General features: G+C 42.6%; 1 protein-coding gene across 8 annotated transcripts in view; it reads left to right on the forward strand.

Moving 5' to 3' along the window:
• The window catches only part of WIPF2 (WAS/WASL interacting protein family member 2), a 50,591-nt gene that overhangs the window by 28,420 nt on the left and 4,857 nt on the right, over nt 1-17,314 (forward strand). For 7 of the 8 annotated variants that reach the window (XM_042915614.1, XM_042915610.1, XM_042915609.1 and 4 more), the window contains 5 exons: nt 5,106-5,238; nt 5,958-6,074; nt 6,407-7,063; nt 15,393-15,602; nt 16,978-17,079. In XM_042915614.1, the coding sequence (XP_042771548.1) occupies nt 5,106-5,238; nt 5,958-6,074; nt 6,407-7,063; nt 15,393-15,602; nt 16,978-17,079 (1,219 nt within the window). Of the gene's footprint in view, nt 1-1,316; nt 1,594-5,105; nt 5,239-5,957; nt 6,075-6,406; nt 7,064-15,392; nt 15,603-16,977; nt 17,080-17,314 lie in introns of those variants that run through there. The other variant, XM_042915616.1, reaches the window with a different exon arrangement.

Consider the following 17,314-nt stretch of genomic DNA (forward strand, 5'->3'; position numbering starts at 1 on the left):
TTGAAAGAGAGGGAAAACATGCAGATAAGAAAAACAGATTAAAAATAATCTGTAATACCATTGGCCAGAAAGGACAATTTCTGCCTTCAAAGGCTCCAGCACAATGGGTGAAACAGACAAGTCAGCAGGCAAATTCCATGCTACACAGAGATAAATGAAGCCATAAAGGAGCAGGCCTCACCTACCGGCTCTGGAGGGAGTGGAGGCAGTCAGAGGCGGCTTCTAGTCAGGAGGTGATACTTGAGAGGAGTCTTAACAGATGAGTAGCATTTAGCCAGAAAGTGAAGAGTGAGGGCAGGCACTTGGTATTGAAGTAGAATGGAAGGGTGCTGATGTGTGGGAAAGCACACCCAGGATCGGATCATTGCCTGGAGGGGTGTGGTGGGAAATGAAGCTGGAGGCAGGCACAGGCTGAGAGGGTTTGGGTTTTTCTCCAGGCAGTGATAGGGAGGTAGTGTATTTTTAACAGCAGGAATCAACTGATTGGGTGCATTAGAAAAGTGTGGATAGTAGGTTGGGGTTGAGACTGGAGACAGAAGGCTGTTACAGTTGAAAATCGAGAGTTTTGCACTAAAGCAGCAAAGATGGAAGAAATGAAGATGAGAGACATTTAGAAAGTAAAATCTTTTTTTTTTTAAGTTTGTTTATTTTGAGTGAGAGCGAGTGCGCGCGTGCATGGAGGAGGGGCAGAGAGAGAAGGAGAGAGAGAATCCCAAGTAGGCTGTTGCGGTGCTTGAACTCACTAACCCGTGAAATCATGACCTGGGCCGAAATTGAGTTGGATGCTTAACAAACTGAGCCAGCCAGGCGCCCCTAGAAAGTAAAATCTTAAAGAGTTGGTAACAGTTGTAAGACTGAGGAAGAGGAAGGAAGTTGGAATGACTCTAGTTTGGGGGACTGAATGTTGTTGACAAAGAGAAACAGGTTTGTGGAGGAGGATATGAACTCAATTTTGCATATGTTTAGTAATGTTTTAATAATTTTCTCTTTACAAAAGTAATGAGTAAGAAATTTATGAACTATGGCTTGGATGCCTGGCTGGCTCACTTGGTAGAACATGGGACTCTTGATCTTGGGGTTGTGAGTTTGAGCCCCATCGTGGGCATAGGATTTATTTTTAAAAGAAAGAAATTGGGGCTCCTGGGTGGCTCAGTTGGTTGAGCGTCTGACTATTGATTTCAGCTTAGGTCATGATCGTAGGGTCAGGGGATCAAGTCCCACATTGGGCTTTTAGCTGACAGCACGGAGCCTGCTTGGGAATCTTTTTCTCCCCCTCTCTCTGCCCCTTCCCTGCTCTCTTTCTCTCTCTCAAAATAAATAAACATTTAAAAAAGAAATGTATTAACTATGGATAAGTATAAAGATAAATATAAAGGATTATACTTAATTCAATGATTCATAATAGTTTTATGTATATCCGTCCCCTCCCTTCCTCCCTTTTATCTTCTACTTTTTTAAAAAGGAGGCTGTGCTGTATATACATACTGATTTGTTTTGTTTTCTTTTCCCCTCCCCCACGCTGCTATGCGTACTGAGTTCTAATCTGCTCTTACTCATTAATACATCGTGAATGACTTCTCACATCATTAAATGGTTAGTGCTATCATTAAAAAAATTTTTTTTACTGTATTAAAAATGTGGAAAAAAATAGAGAATGCCAATAAAAATAGAAAATGTTAAACTATCAATAATTAACCTTTGTTAGCATCTTACGTTTTACATATTTATGATAGGAAAACTAGAAAATTCAAGTAAATATAGAGAAGTATTACCCCAAATTAACTTTTGTTAGTACCTGTGTATATCCTGCAGATGTTCTATATAGATGTACTTTGAAATTTAGCTACTGCTTTTATTGAGTTCTTTTTATACATCAGGCACTGTGATAAGCTCTTGAAAAATGTTTTTTTTTTTTTTTATTTTTTAATGTTTATTTTTTTGAGGAGAGGGGGGATAGAGATGGGGGAGGGGTCCCTGAAGCAGGCTCTAGGCTCCCGAGTTGTCAGCACAGAGCCCAATGTGGGGCTCAAACATACCAACCTACCAACCACAAGATCATGACCTGAGCCAAAGTTGGGCGCTTAACTGACTGAGCCACCCACCCAGGCACCCCAAAAACTGTTATTTCATTTAATTTTCAAAACTACCCTATGAGATAGGTTCTATTATTTTTCCTGTTCTATAGAAGAGAAAATGAATCCAAATCCTCTGAAGTGTATTGTTTTATAATCTTTTTTACTTGACTGTGTCACACATTTACTGCTGTGTAAAGATATTTACTGCCACATCTTGAAGAACTTAACTGGCATTCCCTTCTTTGCTTGTGCCATCAGTGTTCCCTTATTGAACTTTCGATTATTTTCAGTTCTTTGCTATTATAAACTTTTTTGCAATTATTAACATGTTTGTATACTTCTCTAGTTGTTTTTTTTTTTTTTTAAGTTTTCATTTATTTTGAGAGAGACACACACACACACACACACACACAGCATGAGTAGGGGAGCAACAGAGAGAGGGAGAGATACAGAACCCCAAGCAGGTTCCATGCTCTCAGTGCAGAGCCCAGCATGGGGCTTGAACCCACGAAGCCGTGGGATCCTGACCTGAGCTGAAATCGAGAGTTGGGACACCTAACCGACCTAGCCACCAGGTGCCCCTCTACTTGTTTTCTTGAAGTTAATTCCTGGAGATAGAATTCTTGTGGTAGACTTTCTGAAGATGTTTGATACATAAACTACTTTCTAGAAAGATGATACTAATCTGTCTTACTCCAGGTGATACAAGAGTACCTGTTTCCCTGAATCGTTATGACCACCATAAGACAGTTACTTGTTCTTCACATTTTTTTGAGCACCCTCAGTGTGTCAGGCACTGTACAACAGTGAGCAGTGGATGCTGCCTTCTGCAGCTAGCAGTCTCCTGTTAGAATTTTACCTTTTACCAGTTTCATTGGTAAATGATGATACTGTGTTTTAGCCTGAAAAATTTTTTTTTGTGGTTGAATTTTTTTCGTATATGCTGGTTCTCTGATTTCTTTTACGCAGTTCATATCCTTTGCTTATTATCCTGTTGATAGTCCTCTTTATGTTAATGCTGTATAGATTTAGGACATTATCTTTATGTGTTACAGATGATTTTTTCTTCCAGTATATCATCTGATTATATTCCTAAGTAAATAAAAGTCTTTCGGTCTTTCCCTATTTTAGTTGTCATATTCTTCCCTTTATGTGTTTTTCCATATAGTACTTCTGTGAGTTTTTTTTTTTTTTACATTTACATTAAAAAAATTTTTTTTAATGTTTATTTTTGAGAAAAAGACAGTGCAGGTGGGGGAGGGGCAGAGAGAAGAGGGAGACACAGAATCTGAAGCAGGCTCCAGGCTCTGAGCTGTCAGCACAGAGCCCAGCATTGGGCTCGAACTCATAAACCTTGAGATCATTACCAGAGCTGAAGTTGGACGCTTAACTGATTAAGCCACCCAGGCACCCCTACATTTACATTTTATAACTCAGCTAGAATTTGTTTGAGAAGAAGTTGTGAGGTAGGGGTTTAACTGTATTATTTTTTCCCCAAATTAACCAGTTATTATCAGTAGCTTATATTTAATAATCAGTGCTTTCTGCACTGCTGAAATACACTTTTATTATTTCTTACATAGATCTAGGTTTGTTTATGGACTTTCTGTTTTGTTCCATTTATCTAGCTGTCTGTCCCTGTGCTCCCCTTGTAGTCGATTCTAGCTTTTGGTGGCGCAAGTCCTATTTTCTTAGTTTTTTTTCCCTCTGCTTAATCTTCCAGATGGATTTTAGAATCCTTTTTTTTAATGACTTCCAAAAAATTCCATTGTGTGGTTATTTTTAAAAGCTATATATTTAAAAATTTTGTAAGGAACATGGTATGTATGATGTGTTTCATTTTAGGTATATGTGGGATATTCATTTGGAGATGTCCTGGAGACATTGGCACACATGGGTATGAAGCTCAGGGCCAGAAGTGGTGATGAGATAGAAAGATTAGAGATACTAGAGCTTATCAGTGGTATTGAAACCATGGGACTGGATGAGCTTGCTTGGGGAGGTTTAGATGGAGGCTGAGGATAGGGCTCTGAAATGGCATTTAAGAGGTAGGTGGAAGGTGAAGAACTCAAAAATAAATATACAGGGGGGCTCCTGAGTGGCTCAGTCGGTTAAGCGTCTTGACTTTGGTTCAGGCCATGATCTCGTGGTTCTTGAGTTCAAGCCCCGCATCAGGCTCTGTGCTGACAGCTCAGAGCCTGGAGCCTGCTTTGGATTCTGTCTCCCCCTTGCTCTCTGCCCCTCCCCAACTCATGCTCTGTCTCTCTCTCTCAAAGATAAACAAACATTAAAAAAAAATTCAAAAAAGAAAAGTAAAGAAATATGTTGTTGGAAGAGACCATAGGGAAAGTGGGAAAGGCATGGGCTTTACACAATCAGACCAGCTCTGCATTTACTAACCATGTGACATTAACTTCTCTACACCTTCCCTTCCTCATTTTTGGAATAGGAATAATATGGTCTATTTTATAACATTGTTTAGAAGATGAAGTAATAGGGAAGCTAAGGTCTGTTAGTTGAGATAAGATGGGCATTTTAGAGTCAGTGTCTGGGTTTGGATCTTTGCTTTCCTATGTACTGGGTGCATGGCCTCAGGGAACTATTCAACTATTCACACTTTCCAAATGAGTAATGATAATACTTCATAAAAATATTTCAAGATTTAAATGAGCTAACAGAAGTAGCATGCTTAACTTGAGGCATAGTAGGGACTCATTGTTTGCCTTGATACGTATAAAGCATCTAACATACAAGCCCAGCACACAGGTACTTGGTGTTAGTGTAGGTCTCCTTTCAGAAGTTTCTTAACAGGAAGGAGACCACACCCTTTGCAGAAGGCACAACAGGGGAAGGACTAAGAAGAATGAAAGCGAAGAATGAAAACGTGCATTGGTAGTGATATTTGGCGCAGGGTCTGATTAGGTTAGAGGGGCATTAATGAAATCCAGTTTGGCTTAAGGTATTTATCCCAACCTTGTGGTGAAGGGAACTATTTAGGATGAATAGTTCTATTTTCCCCTCTCCCTCCAGGCAAACACAGAGCCGCCCAAGCTGAGTAGAGATGAGCAGCGGGGTCGAGGTGCCCTATTACAGGATATCTGCAAAGGGACCAAGCTGAAGAAGGTGACCAATGTTAATGATCGGAGTGCTCCCATCCTTGAGAGTGAGTCTAAGCTTCATTTCCTAGTGAGCCACCAGGGTCCCAGGATCAAGCTGGAGACTTGGCTGGCCTGTCATTTTTATTGTTGGGCCTTGAGTGGGAGAGTTTTGTCCTTTAGGAGAGTTTTCTTTGAATGTTCTTTGGCTGTCTTTGCCTCTGTTCATTTGAATATCTTAGAAGTTTCTTTTTTGACCTTTGGGAAGTGTTCTCTGGGGTAAGATTCTCTTCTACTATAACTAGTGCTTGTTAGGGTATATCTTTGGCAGTTCTCTGAGGAGACCACTGTATTACTAAAAACCACTAAGTTGAAGCCAACGATGATTTCTATAATTGTCACAGGTGTCCATTCAGATAGGCCTCTGGAGAGTTGCTCACACCTGGGTCCCTGAGTCATTGGCCCCCTTACCATCTGGGACTTGGAGAGACACTCTTCTGAGCCTGTCTTTATCCTGGTTTTCCCTCTGCCTTTCCTAAATAAGGGAAGTTTGGCTTCTTTTTCCTTTTGTTCTTTCTCTTTCATCACAGTGTAGAATTTTATCTCCACATGAAGCTGTGGATCTGAGAGGCCTAGCAATTTTATTTTTAATTTAAATGCAAAGGCAAAAGCAAGATTGGTTTGTTTGCAAATTAAAGCCCAAATAGAGGAGGGGTTTCTCCTCAGGATTGACTTGGTCACCAGCTTGGAGCATGTGAAGTAAAAACCCTAATGGTATGCTTTCCAGAACCCAAAGGAAGCAGTGGTGGTTATGGCTCTGGAGCAGTTGCCCTGCAGCCCAAGGGAGGTCTCTTCCAAGGGGGAGTGCCGAAGCTCCGACCTGTGGGAGCCAAGGATGGTTCAGGTATCTGAGCAGTACTTTATTAGGATATTTCCCAAGTGCATTAATTTCTAACTAGTCCCAAGTGGGCCATCTAAGGTTAAGGCATGTGGTAGAGGTGGGAGAAAGGAGAAAAGGGAGCAGGGGAGGGGTTACAGAGTAGAATAAAGCCAAAGCTGAGGGATTAAATAAAAATGTGTTCATCTTGTATCAGCAGTATTTGTTAGTGGGCCCTGAACCTGAAACCAGATTAAAACCCAGAACTATACAGGCATTTACCTGCTACCATGCAGGTTACACTAAGGAGGCTGGGTGAAGGATATACTGACCAACATGTATGTATGTTGTATTTGTAGAGAACCTAGCTGGTAAGCCAGCCCTACAAGTCCCCAGTTCTCGAGCTGCTGCCCCAAGGCCACCGGTGTCTACAGCCAGTGGGCGCCCTCAAGATGATACAGACAGCAGCCGAGCCTCACTCCCAGAACTGCCCCGGATGCAGAGACCATCGTTACCGGACCTCTCTAGGCCTAATACCACCAGCAGTACAGGCATGAAGCACAGCAGCTCTGCCCCTCCTCCACCACCCCCGGGGCGGCGGGCCAACGCTCCCCCTACACCTCTGCCTGTGCACAGCAACAAAGCCCTAGCCTACAACAGAGAGAAACCCTTGCCGCCCACACCTGGACAAAGGCTGCACCTTGGTCGAGAGGGACCTCCTGCTCCACCCCCAGTCAAACCACCTCCTTCCCCTGTGAATATTAGAACGGGACCAAGTGGCCAGTCTCTGGCTCCTCCTCCTCCGCCTTACCGCCAGCCTCCTGGGGTCCCCAATGGACCCTCCAGTCCCACTAACGAGTCAGCCCCTGAGCTGCCCCAGAGACACAATTCTTTGCATAGGAAGACACCGGGGCCTGTCAGAGGCCTAGCGCCTCCTCCACCCACCTCAGCTTCTCCCTCGCTACAGAGTAATAGGCCACCACCCCCAGCCCGGGACCCTCCCAGTCGGGGAGCAGGTAAGTGCCTGGAAGCACCTTTTTTTTCTATTAGATGGAGAATTGACTTAATTGTCTCATCCTTTTCTCCAAAGCTCTCCTTCAGCAATTGAAGAGAAAAAAAATTCACTTACTCATTCAATAAGTTTATTGAGTTCCTTTTTATGTGTCGGACTGTGTTGTTAGGGAAACAGCAATCAATAGAAAAGACAGAAGATTCCTGTTCTCTGGACAGTCAAGCAAATTAGTAAAAAAAAAAAAAAAAATTAGAGAAATACAAAGCAGAGAAGGAGGGGAATAGGATCTACAGGGTGGAGGGTGGTGGTGATATTTTTATTGCAGGAGTGGGGTATGAAGTGACAGTCTGGCAAAGACCTGAAGACAATAAGCTAAGCAGTTTCTGGGAGAACAGCTATTGCAAGCATTGAGAACAGCAAATGCAAAGGCCCTGAGACTGGGGACATCAGGGAGGCCATCTTGGCAGGACTAGAATGAGTAAGGGGAAGAGCGGCAGGACATGGAGATCAGGAAGCTAGATTTCCTCGAGAGAACACTGCAAGGCTTTATCATGACTGGGATTTACTTGGAGAGATGCAGAGCTACTGGAACCATGGGAACAAAGGAGAAGCATTGCTTCAGATTTTATTTATTATTATTTTTTAATTTTTAAAATGTTTATTTATTTTTGAGAGAGACAGAGAAAGCGAGGGAGGGGCAGAGAAAAGGAGACAGAATCCTAAGGAGGCTCCGTGCAGTCAGCACAAAGCCTGATGTGGGGCTCAAACTCAAACTGACAACATGACCTGAGCTAAAATCAAGAGTCAGGATGCTTAACCCACTGAACTACCCAGGTGCCCTGTTGCTTTTGCTTTGAAAAGGATGACAAACTCCTGTGTTGAAAACAGACTGCATGAGGACAAAGTTGGCAAAGGAGACTCTTTCCGAGGCTGTTGCAATAGACTGGGCCACTAGGTAGGATCACAGCAGGTTTGGGGGAAGAAGACAGGTGTTCATTTCTGGACAAGTCAAGTTTGAGATCCCTGTTAGCCAAACACCAATTCATTATTTTCTCTTGGATGTCTGTCAGACTTTGAAGTTCAGGGGAGAGATCTGGGCTAGAGAAATTTGAATGATATTGAAAACCACGTGTTGGGTGAGCTCACCAGAGGAGCTGATCTAGGTAGAGAAGAGGTTGAGGCTTAAGGCCTGGGGTCCTCCTATATCACAGAGATATATAGTAGCGAGCAGAGGAAGCTGAGAAAGAGCCTCTAGTGAGGAAGAAAGAAACCCAAGAGAATGCTGGAAGGATGCCAGGATGGAGTCATCAGCTGTGTCCGGGGCTGAAAACAGAATGACATTGGTGTTAGCAACTTGGAGTCATTGGGGGTGCCGCAAACAACATGATACCCTTTAGAGTAGTTTCAGTGGAATGGTGGAGGATGAGGGTAAAAGTCTAACTGGGATGTGTTTGGGAAATCTGGAATAGGAGGAAAGGAATTGGAGATAGCAATGTAGAAATCTCAGTTTGCTTCAAGGGGAGTGGGGTGCAGATAAATGGAATGGTTGCTGGAGGAGGATGTGAGAGTGAAGGTTCGGACCCCTCCTCCCCATGGTGCAGTAGAAGCAGGGGAAATTGCTTGAGTAATGTCCTCAAGAAGGCTAAAAGGAATGGAATCTGATCCATAGGTAGGAGATTGGCCTTAGATAAGAACACCGTTCTTCCATGGTAACCAGAGGGAAGGTAGAAAGCATAGGCATAGAAGCAAGTGGGTAGGTGGGTGTAGTGATAGGAACATGCGCAGAGTTTCTTCTGGTTTGTTTCTAATTGGCGAAATGGAAAGCAAGGATATCTGCTGTGAACAAGGGGTGGGGGGAAGGAGAGAGAGGGCATGAGTGGCTGTCTAGGGGTGTGCTGGGATAATCAGCAACATGAAAGGCCCACTCAGGGTTAGGAGCCATACACTCAAAGTGAGATTAGCACAGTGTGTGTCGAGCTGTGCATTTGCAGGTGCTGAGTGGGGCAGCATGATATTTAACCAGGGTTAGCTTTTTTAGGCATGTGTGATACTAAGAGTGGGTCAAGGGAGCTAAGGGTTTAGGTCAGGGACTGATTGTAACAGTGCACCTTAGGCCTAAATTGGGTGAGCAGGAGACTAAGGAGCTCTCGAAAAGGTAGAAGAGGTTGTGTAATCTTTTTACAAAATAGCATGACTGAAAGTAGAGTGAGGTAGATCATGAAGCTCTCTGGTGCCTTCCTAGACCCAGGAATTTTGGCTCCCATGTCCTCTTGTATCATTGGACTTTGAGCCACACCCTCCACAAATGGCTTTTGAGCTTTTATTTTATTATTATTTTTTTTAGAGAGTGCATGAGCCAGGGAGAGGGGCAGGGAGAGAGAGAATCTGAAGCAGACTCCACTTCCATCATAGAGCCCAACTTGGGGCTCGATCTCACGACCCTGGTATGACTTGAGCCAAAATCAAGAGTTGGACACTTAGCTGACTGAGCCACCCAGTTGCCCCGGCTTTTGAGCTTTTAAACAATCAGTCCTTGCTGATATAGATCATTGATGAAGAAATTAAGTCATCCAGAGGCCGTATAACCTGTGCTGCTGGTTGGTGAGGTACATAGAGATTTGTACTCTAGGAGCTGGCAGTCCAGCCTAAGCTGTCATATAGTACCTGGTACGTTCCTGATTCCATGTCTCCTTGGTTTTAGCCATAAGAATCCTGTTCCTAAGGTGGCCTTTGATTCTATAAAATTTAGGTTTAAAAAAAGTCTTTTTAACTTAGGGATTTAAAAAAAAACTCTTTAAGTAGAACCCATATCTACCTAACTCCATCCAGAAATAGAACTCAGTGGGTTGAACTGAGTAATTTTAATTTATTTCTCAATTTGATTCAATTTAATTTATTTTAACTAGGCTGTAGGCCTAAAGTGGGGCGTGAACTCACTACCCTGAGATCAAGAGTCACATGCTCTACTGACGTGAGGCAGCCATGCGCCCTGAACTGAATAGTTTTAAGTGTTTGTGTACTTCTTGCTTCCCACTTCTCAGTTCTTTCTTTGGGGTTTCTTTAGAAGAATGTGAAGCCTTGTTCTTCTGTCACTTAGCTATCACCAACTTTGAGGCCTGGTGGAGGCCTCAGCAAGCTTTCCTTTTCTTTTTTTCCCCTTTCAAATTTTAATTTATTTGTTTATTTTGAGAGAGAGGGAGGGAACATGAGTGGGAGAGGGGCAGAGAGAGAGAGAGAGAGAGAGAGAGAGAATCCGAAGCAGGCTCCCCACTGTCAGAGCAGAGCCTGATGTGGGGCAAATAAATAAACATCTAAAAAATAAATTGGGGGAGGTGCCTGGGTGGCTCAGTTAGTTAAGTATCCAACTTCTGCTCAGGTCATGGTCCCGTGGTTCATGGGTTTGAGCCCTGCATTGGGCTCTGTGCTGACAGCTGAGAGCCTGGAGCCTGCTTCCGATTCTGTTTCCCTTTCTCTGCCCCTCCCCCGCTCACTCTTGCACTCTCTCCCCTCTCTCTCAAAAGTAAACAAGCATTAAAAAAAAAAACTTTCATATAAAAAATAGGGGTGTCTAGGTGGTTCAGTTGGCTCAGGTCATGATCTTGCAGTTTGTAAGTTCCAGCCCTGCTCCAGGTGAGCTCGAGCCCCACTTCAGGTGAGCCCCACTTCTCTCTCTCTCTCCCTCCCTCCCTCCCTCCCTCTTCTCTCTGCTCCTTGCTCACTTGCGCCCCCCATAAATAAATTAAATAAATTCAAGTTAATTAATAGTGTAATATTGGTTTCAGGAGTAGAATTTAGTGATTGGTCACTGACATATAAACATCAAGTGCTTAACACCCATTTAGCCCATCCCCCACCCACCTTCCTCTATCAACCCTCAGTGTGTTCTCTATCATTAAGAGTTCGTTAGGAGGGTGCCTGGGTGGCTCAGTTGGTTAAGCATCCAAATTCAGCGCAGGTCATGATCATCTTACAGTTTGTGGGTTTGAGCCCTGCATTGGGCTGCGTGTGGACAGTCAGAGCCTGGAGCCTGCTTCGGATTCTGTGTCTTCTTCTCTCTGTGTCTTCCCCAGCTCATGCTCTGTCTCTCTCTCTCAAAAATAAAACATTTTAAAAAGTTTTTAATAAAAAAGAGTAATTTAAAAAGTCTGTTATGTTTTGTTTCCCTCTTCCCCCCCCCCCCTTCCCATATGTTCATCTGTGTTGTTTCCTAAATTCCACACATGAGTGAAATCATACGTTATTTGTCTTTCTCTGAATGACTTACTTGGTTTAACATAATACACTCTAGCTCCAGCCACTTTGTTGCAAATGTCAAGATTTCATTCCTTTTGATGGCTGAGTAATATTCCTGTGTGCATGTGCGCGTCTTTGTGTGTGTGTGTACACACATCTTCTCCATTCATCAGTTGATAGACACTTGGGCTGCTTCCATATCTTGGCTATTGTGAATAATGCTGCTGTAAACATTGGGTGCATGTATCCCTCTTTGAATTTGTATTCCTTGGGTAAATACCTAGTAGTGTGATTTTTATAGGGTAATTCAATTTTTAACTTTTTGGGAAACTCCACACTTTTTTTCAGAGTGGCTGCACCAGTTTGCACTGCCACCAACAGTGTAAGAGGGTTCCCCTGTCTCTGCATCCTCGCCAACATATGTTGTTTCCTTTGGTGTTAATTTTAGCCATTCTGACAGGTGTGAGGTAGTATCATTGTGTTTTTGATTTGTATTTCCCTGATGATGAGTGATGTTGACTATCTTTTCATGTGACTGTTAGCCATCTGAATGTCTTCTTTGGAAAAATGTGTATTCATGTCTTCTGCCTGTATCTTAACTGGATTGTTTTTTGCGTGTTGAGTTTAAGTTCAACACTTATTTTGGATAGTTTATTTTTCAACACTATTTTGGATAGTAACCTTTTATCAGATATGTCATTTGTAAATATCTTCTCCCATTCCATAGGCTGCCTTTTAGTTTTGTTTATTGTTCCTTCTCTCTGCAGAAGCTTTTTATCTTGATGAGGTCCCAGTAGTTCATTTTTGCTTTTGTTTACCTTGCCTCCGGCAACTTGTCTAGGAAAAAGTTGCTCCAGCCAAGGTCAAAGAGGTTGCTGCCTATGTTCTTCTCTAGGATTTTGATGGTTTCCTGTCTCACATTTAGGTCTTTCATCCATTTTGAATTTATTTTTGTGTGTGGTGAAAGAAAGTGGTCCAGTTTCATTCTTCTGCATGTCAGTAACCAGAGCAACAGTTCTTAGAGTGATAATACTGAGAAAAAATTGAGGTATCTTAATCAGAGATCATGTCAGTATTGGCTCTCTTTGTTGTGTGACATTGGGCAGATCGCTCTGATTCTCTGGGTTTGTTTCCTCTTGTGTTCACAGTACCTTCAGAGGTGGTTGTAAATAAAAGTATGTATGAAAGTGCTTTGTAAACAATAGTATGCCGATAACTGTTAGTGGTTTTCCGCAAGGATTTCCAGGTAGTTCATGGATATATCTCTGTTACTCAATCATACTATGACAGTATTATAATGTAGTTTTGTTTCTATATGAATTATTTACATTTAAAAAAGCATGGAGCCTTTTGTCTTCCCAGAGTGCTCAAGGATCAAAAATTGCCACGTGTTGGTCCATAGTTTCTGAATTTTTTCTTTGCAGAGTAAAACACTATTTTTAAGGGATTTTTTTTTTTTCTTTTAAGAATCAATACTACCCTTCCCTCAAAATTAGGTTTATCTTGGTCTACAAAAGGGTGATCTCCCACCGCAGGGTTTCTTTTACAAACTACTTCTTTCTTAGGGTCCTTGGGTCCCAGCTCTGTCACTTGAAACAGTCTTAAAATTGGATGTGACAAAGAGCCCAGAAACTTATTGGAGATGGCAGAACCTGGTTGGGATGCCTGGTCCCTCAGGGAGGGTGCCAGAGGAGCAAGCAGGCTGCTCTTGGTCCTGCTCTATTTGGCCAGTCTGGGTTGGCTATAATCACTGCCACCTGCCCAGTGTCTAGCTGGTGTCCTTTTGAGCCTGGCTAATGCTGCCTGTCTTACACTTCCTGGCACTGCCCTAGAGTAGAAACAGACTCTTAGGGCCCTGATAAATCTGGGTTTTAGAGAAATATTTTGAGGGTGACCTGAAAGGGCTTTGGTTTGGGCAGATTTGAAATGCAAATAAGGTTCAGAGATCTGCTGCTGGGTGCTATTAAGGAGATTTCTCTTTTATTATTGCCTCTAATAGCCCCTGTCATACTTAAACCTTGAAAAGAGGGAGACATTCAGAGTGTATTTTAGGAGAATTGCAAACCAACATTTACTGGGCCTACAGTGCTGGACCCTTTGTCTACATACATCATCCCATTACTGTTTTATGCTTAGCTGTGGTCACTCTACAGAAATTCTGACAGTAATTTAGAAGGAATAAATTGAAGATACACTCTTGGGGTACCTAGCTGGCTCACTCAGTAGAGCATGTGACTCCAAGGGTCATGAGTTCAAGCCCCACATTGGGCATAGAGTTTCCTTAAAAAAAAAAAAAACAAAAAACAAACAAACAAAAAAAAAAAACACTCTTTCTCACTAAACTAGTGTTAAGCTGAGTTGTCACTCCATGTATTATTTAGGTAACAGCTATTTATTGGATATGGCATTGGGGCCAAAAGACACACTTCCATCTCAGTGGGTTACAAATTTTGGGGGGAGATAAAATACATAGTACTTGGTGGTAGTTATGAAAAGCAGAGTGGGCACAGTGGAAAGAGCAGATGTGTGCTGAGTCTGTTAGATCTATGGCCTCAGACAAACAGGCTGAGTCCCAGTTTCCTCATTTGTGAAATGGGGATAATACCACATAATTTGCAGGAGAGACTGAAGAGTTTTTAAAGATTTAATGCATATAAAGTGCTCAGGACAGTGCCTGGAATATAATGGAAATGAAATAAATGGTAGCTACTATTTTTGCTAGTTAATGAAAAGAATAGAATAATATAACATAAACACCTTAGAACCTATCCAGTGATATTGACATGTCTTCAGACGTGTTTTTTATGTTCTACTTAGTGGCACATTTTTGCCTTTTAAGAGTGAATTTGATTTTTGAAAAGACGTAAGTACGAATATTTTTGTTGGTGGTGGTATGACCTCAGAAATGAGATATGAACATCATATAATATTTATGGATGTGTCTGATTAGAAACTGGGTTTGGAGGCAATTCCCAAAGAGGCATTCCCAATTTTTTGAGCAATTAGATTATCATTAGAGATATGTAACTTCTGCAGATGAACATACTAAACATATTTTGAGAATCACTCATTTTAGTATGTACTACTAAGTGTTAGAATAAATGACAGAGTCTATAAATGCTGTGGGAGAACAAAGAAGAGGGGATTAGAATAGAGTGCCTTGCTTTGGGAAAGCCTGTAGAAGATAGGACTTGAGTTGAACCTTAAAGGAGAGGTAGGGTTTGGCAGTAAGGGAAGAGGGATGGTATTTCCGAGTCTTTTGGGCCAGTCACAAGAGCAAAGCGTATGTAGTTTGGTTTAGTCAGCAAATGTTGATTGCCTACCTAACTGTGTGCTGTACATTTGGCTGAGCTTGGGAACTCAGATGAATGGACAACTGCTCTGACTTAGTGTCCTGGGGAAGAGGCACATAAAATGAACAACTATAATACAATATAGTAGTGTAGCAGAGAGGTGGTACAGAGGCAACAGTGTGAGTGTGGAAGAGAGGCACCCAACCCAGCCTTAGGAATCAAGCAAGGAAGAGGAGATGGTGAGATCAGGCTGACTGCTGTGGTAAGTTACTGTGTAAGAAAGGAAGATGATGGGATGAGACTCTGCTGGGGTTGAAGCTAAGGATTTGAAACTTCATGATATAGGAAATGCAAAGTCCTTGGAAAAGTTTGAGCAAGTATTTGGGGACATTAGTGAGTTGGTATGCAGAATGGATTGGCATGATAAGAGATGAGAAGCAAGGAGGACATTTGGGAAACTTTTTGCAATAAAACAGGCTAAATACGAGAAATCTTTGAATTAGAAATGTGGAGGAAGGCGTGGAAAGGCAGGGAAAAGAACACGAATAGGCAGAGTTCTTGGCTGACTCGTCACAGGAAATGAAAAAGGTCACACATTCATTCTGAACTTTGGGATCTGATAGAATGTTGCTGCTGTTAAATAGGGGTGACAGGAGGGTGAGTATGATACTTGACATGCTGCCCGGGTGCTCACAGAGCCTGGCTCTTTGGGAAGGCACCAAGACATTTCGTGTGTGTCTCTTAACCCGCTCCCCACTCCTCACCATCTCTGCATCGCAGTCTAACTGCTTTGGATTTTCATTGCAGCTCCTCTACCCCCACCACCCATGATCCGAAATGGTGCCAGGGATGCTCCCCCTCCCCCACCACCATACCGAATGCATGGGTCAGAACCCCTGAGCCGAGGAAAGCCCCCACCTCCTCCCTCAAGGACGCCAGCTGGACCACCCCCTCCTCCTCCACCACCCCTGAGGAATGGCCACAGAGATTCTATTACCACTGTCCGATCTTTCTTGGGTGAGTAGCAAGCTGTTTTAGTCTCACAGTTCCTGTGGTGACTTCACTAATTCCAGTGGCCACTCTACAATGGGAATGGTCACTGGGTACCCTTTGTTGACAGCAGTTCTTCTCCTAACTTCCTCTCGGACTTCTGGGCCTTTGCAAATTGACATGCCTTTCCTTTTGCAAATTCTAGGCATGATTGCTTTGGAAGAGATTGAAGTAAAATCAGTAGGTGTTGTGTTAATAACTCCAAAGCCACTCTCTTGCTCCCCAAGGATCATTTGTGATTAACTTTTAGGTCAGAGACTTTATCCTCTTCAGGATTATTCAGGCAGGAATTATGTATCTTCCTAGGAAGGAGAGGGCCTTTCTGGACCTTTAGAAAACAAACAAAACACACCACTGTACACCACATTAATCTAATAATACAAAGCCACTGCCTAGCTGTGTTACTTTGAGGAAGCCATTTCATTTCTCTGGGCCCCCCTTCCCTCATCTATGAAATGAGGGGGTTGAGATCAGGAGTGTATCATATTTAACTTTTCAAGGTTATAAATGAGTCTTAGGCCCCACCTAAGAGGTTCTAATTCATTAGGTTTAGAATGGAGCCCCAAGCAAAGGTTGTCCATAGGGTTTTCTCAGACCCTCTGTTGAGGACCCCTGGAAAGATCTATACAGCCCCATTCGACCCTAACACTCTACATTCTTTAATGGTTAACTCTTACCCACTCCTGCTCTAGTCTTTTCCTAATAGGTGGACCAGGGTTTTTGGAATGTGAGTGAGTCACGCCCATAGAAAATTTGAGCCGCCTTGTAGAAGGGCCATGGAAAGTGGGAGTGGGGGCCGTGAGAGGGCTCTCCCAACTGTGTCGTAGAATTTAAATGAGGGTAATTTGGACCAGAGGGGAATTATCTGGTCAGATCTCTCACTAGCTCATGACAAAAATTCCCGTTTTAGGTTAATGTCTACCAATCTGTAGATTCAGTTCAGTTGGTTTCCCATGGTGACAGTCTCTAAGATGACTGAAACAGAACTGTATTTCTTTCTCTTCCCATGCAAACAGCTGGGCTCCTTTCATGTTAAGTGTGTGGTTTTTGGTGGAAAGATTTGAAGAACCAATTCAAAGATTGATTCCTTTTCATTAGAAAGAGCCTTTCATTAGAAAGATTCTTTTCATTAGAAAAGAGCCTTTAAGCACAGCCTCAGCATATGAGGTGCCTAGAAAGATGCTCTTGCTGGCCTCCAGAACCTTGGTTTAGTGGGCCAGGCGGGCCCCTCATCGTCCATCAGAATGCACGGGAAATTAGCAAGGGGAGGGTCAGAAGTGGTACGGAGTATGTGGGAGCACATGAAAGAGTGATAGGAATTAATTTTTTGTTCTTTTCCCAGATGATTTTGAGTCAAAGTATTCTTTCCATCCAGTAGAAGACTTTCCTGCTCCAGAAGAATATAAACACTTTCAAAGAATATATCCCAGCAAAACAAACCGAGGTGAGAAGAGCAGCCATGAAAGTTTTTCCATAATTCCATTGAATGTAGAATTGGTGTGTTTTTCTTAGGTTAAAATTTGCTTCTCCTCACCAGTGTTTTCTTAAGAAAACAAAGATAACAACAAAACCAATCCCTAAATTTTAAAGGTTAGCTTAAAGAGCCTGTCTCTTATTTCAGGAATGTTTGGGTTATTCAGGGTCTGGTGGTTGACCTTCTGTGTGTGGTTTTCATTTTT

The sequence above is a fragment of the Panthera leo genome, chromosome E1 (genome assembly GCF_018350215.1).
Source record: "Panthera leo isolate Ple1 chromosome E1, P.leo_Ple1_pat1.1, whole genome shotgun sequence".
NCBI lineage: Eukaryota > Metazoa > Chordata > Mammalia > Carnivora > Felidae > Panthera > Panthera leo.